The following is a 3,407-nucleotide window of genomic DNA, read 5'->3' as shown; positions in this document are numbered from 1 at the left end:
GTGCAGCGTGCATCGTGCAGCGTGCAGCGTGCATCGTGCAGCGTGCAGCGTGCAGCGTGCATCGTGCAGCGTGCAGCGTGCATCGTGCATCGTGCAGCGTGCAGCGTGCAGCGTGCAGCGTGCAGCATGCAGCGTGCAGTGTGCAGCTCACATTCATCCACTGAGAACTTTGTGAGTCCAACCAACAAGTGATGAGATATTTTTCTAACAGGCAAACACAGGCACAAACATCTCCTTTAACCTTTGGTGGAAGGCGTGAACATATTTTCTGGGCACATTTATTGTTTTTCAAGAACGGATCAAACAGAATCTTATTCATGGAAAACCTCTCTAAACTTTCCAAGACACATAAATCACAGACGTGTAGAGAAAATTCAAGTCAACCGAGTCACCGTTGTTTCCCTATTTCTGCTCAAACTCTGCCGTTATGAAATAAAACATACACGTGTTAAGTTTTTTAGGACGATAAAACAAGATCATACAAAGAAATTCATGATCCTAAAATCCAATTTATTTGACATGTTGGAAGTAAAATGATGAACTGCTCCTCCTTTAACAACCATTTAAATATAAAAAAAAAAACAGAGTTTTGTTGGATCGGGGCCGGTCCTGCTCTCACTCCAGGTAATATTTACAAGATCCTCTTCAACCGTGATGATAAGTCACTAATTGAACTTATGATGAGTATTACATACCAAAATATACATTACACTTTGTGCTCATCATAAATACAGTTTTTGAAGAAATCCTTCAAAACACAAGTCAATAATTCCCAATTTGAAACCAAACATTGAATTAAAATCACTTAAATAAAACGTTGCTTTAGGAAAAGACATTGTCCACGTTTGCTCGTCGTGACCTGTCACTCCCTGAGGAATAAAGGGTTTCATCTTTCCCTGAAAGATGGCGACGGTTCACAGTCCTGTCTACCAGCTGGAGTCGAACACCTTTTTGCACATGTTGGAGTTCTGCTGATGGAGAGGGAACTCCGAGCCGGGGAGGAGCTGCTTCCTGCTCCTGCGGGACGTGACGCTCCTCCCTGAAGACACGCTCTCGTACGTGGACACAGATTCACTGAAACAAACAGAAAGCGGAGTGTTGCAGTGATCGGTTCAGTAAAAAAAAATTATTTGGTGCTTTGATCGTTACCTGACAGGGAAGGTAGCCTTGTCCATCTGCATGCACACCAGGAAGGGGTATTCAGAGAACTGCACGGTGGTGATGAAGTCCAGTGACGCCTCCGTCTCAAAGCTGACCTCCACGCCGGCCCGCAGGAAGTCCATGTCCACCGTCACGTTCCCAGAGACCACCAAGGCCCCCCTGGAGAGACAGCAACAACACAACGAGGCTCAGAGTCTGCAGCGGAGTTGGAAACGACAACAAACCGTCCGTGCAGAGGATCTGAAGGGACGAGTAGTCCCCACATGTCAAATACACAATTCATTTATTCCATTTATTCAAAGAAACTCAATCATGTTTCAGCCACAATCATTAGAACTACCACCAATAAATAATAATAAGTGTTTTAGTTCTATTTCCCCCTACCCTTTTTTAAATAAGGGACAATAATAGAAAAATGTGCATAATTTTTTTTTTATAAAAATGTTTATTTTGATGGTAATTATTATCATTACTCTCAAAAATAAAGAGTTTTTCTTCTTCTTTCAGCTGCTCCCTTCTTCAGGGGTCGCCACAGTGAACGAAGTCGCACCAAGTCTTGAAAATTATTTTACTCCGGATGTCCTTCCTGACACAACCACAGACCACCGAACTACCACAGCCCTCTGTGTGGAGCAGAGAGCTGTCATCTATGGCTCCTGGGGGAGCAGATGGTGGGGGTTAAGGGCCTTGCTCAAGGGCCCAGAGTGGGGCAAATGAGGGTGGAGGTAGGTGTGGGTGTTTCACCTATTCCACCCACATTTTGATGTTGTCGGTACTGAGAGTTGAACCGGCGACCTTCCAATTACAGGCCCACCTTCTCTAACCTCTGCGCCACCATTCCCCACTCTCAAACATAAAGAGTGAAAATATATTTTTAAAAACTGTGACTCAGGTTGTGCCGTGTATCAACAGCATCTCATGATAAAACATTAAAATATGAATTGTGGGAGAAGGCCAACTCGCGGACCGGACCAACTTACACGTTACGTTTATCAAGGAGTTGCTTTTTACTTTTGTTTCTGCATGTTTTATTTACATTAACCAGTAAACAATTAATACATTATAATACAGCATTCATTTTTACTGTTTTATTTACAATATGTTTGAGAGTTATAGACATTATCATCACCTGGTCAGGTGAGTTGTCAACAACTCTCAGCTACTACCACTCCAACCTTTAGCTCAATATCTGTGAAAATGGCTGAGTTACAGTCAGCTTTGTGTAAAATATTTATAATAGTAATATTAATAATAATAATAATAATAATAAAGTGTGTTTTGTTTGCTGTGCTTAGTGCAACAAGTGAGGACCTGCAGTAAGTTCTGTTGGATGACTGGCTAACTTTAACTTTAACTTTACCGTCGCCCTGGCAACGATGCCGATGTGGATTGTCTCTATAGATAGCTCACCAATCTATTATCAGAGAGGAAGAGGTGCAGCTGATCCGTTCACCTGCCTCTGCCATTCTCCTGCACAAACAGCTCCGAGGAGCCATTCCAAGATAGAGGCCTCTGCTGCCGTCAGGAAACTGAAGGAAACTCCGCAGAGCATCCAGAATGCTCCTGTCAGTTATTAGTTTACGGTTTATTCAAATCTATAAATGTAGTTTGAAGTAAAGAACTTCAGGTGAAAAATGTGAACTAGATACGCAGACGTCTTCTGAGCAGGACAGAATTTAAAGATCTAATTCAGGTTTGTTACTCTGAAAAACCTTGTTTCATCACCAGGTGAGTTATCTGACTCCATGGGGATGATGTCATCCAGGAGGCAGGAGGCAGGAGGCAGGAGGCAGGAGCACAGGACACAGGACGTAGGAGACAGGAGGACAGGAGACAGGAGGACAGGACACAGGAGGACAGGAGACAAGAGGACAGGACACAGGACGAAGGAGACAGAAGGACAGGAGACAGGACAGGACAAAGGAGACAGGATAACATACAAAGGACACATGAAATGGGAGAAAGTAGACTGTAGACTGGAGACAGGACACAGAAGACAGGAGACATAAGACAAGAGAAAGGACACAGGAGACAGGACACAGCTACTGTGCTCATTCTAAAGGGCAGATAAATTGAACCGAAACAGAAATCAATATTCAGAAGAGTGACGAGCTCTAAAATCGTCTAATTTTCCTTTGCTGAGATAGTTTTCCAAGAACCGTAGTCAATCAAACATGACCTTTGACCTCTGCATGCTCTCACACTCAGGGTGAATGAGATGAACACACACACTCAGGGTGAATGAG

At 43.5% G+C, this 3,407-nt stretch overlaps 1 protein-coding gene across 1 annotated transcript; it reads right to left on the bottom strand.

Moving 5' to 3' along the window:
* Nucleotides 1–560: 560 nt before the first annotated feature.
* On the bottom strand, nt 561–1,320 carry LOC119408065 (microsomal triglyceride transfer protein; the record flags this gene model as incomplete). Its single annotated transcript, XM_037674902.1, is given in 2 exon segments — nt 561–1,074; nt 1,150–1,320. Coding segments are annotated over 2 exon segments (319 nt in total), but the record flags the coding sequence as incomplete, so codon positions are not given.
* Nucleotides 1,321–3,407: the final 2,087 nt, after the last annotated feature.

The sequence above is a fragment of the Nematolebias whitei genome, chromosome 3, assembly GCF_014905685.2.
Source record: "Nematolebias whitei isolate Nwh7 chromosome 3, NemWhi1, whole genome shotgun sequence".
NCBI lineage: Eukaryota > Metazoa > Chordata > Actinopteri > Cyprinodontiformes > Rivulidae > Nematolebias > Nematolebias whitei.
The sequence above is the reverse complement of the archived record's forward strand: the minus strand, read 5'-3'. Positions and strand labels throughout refer to the sequence as shown.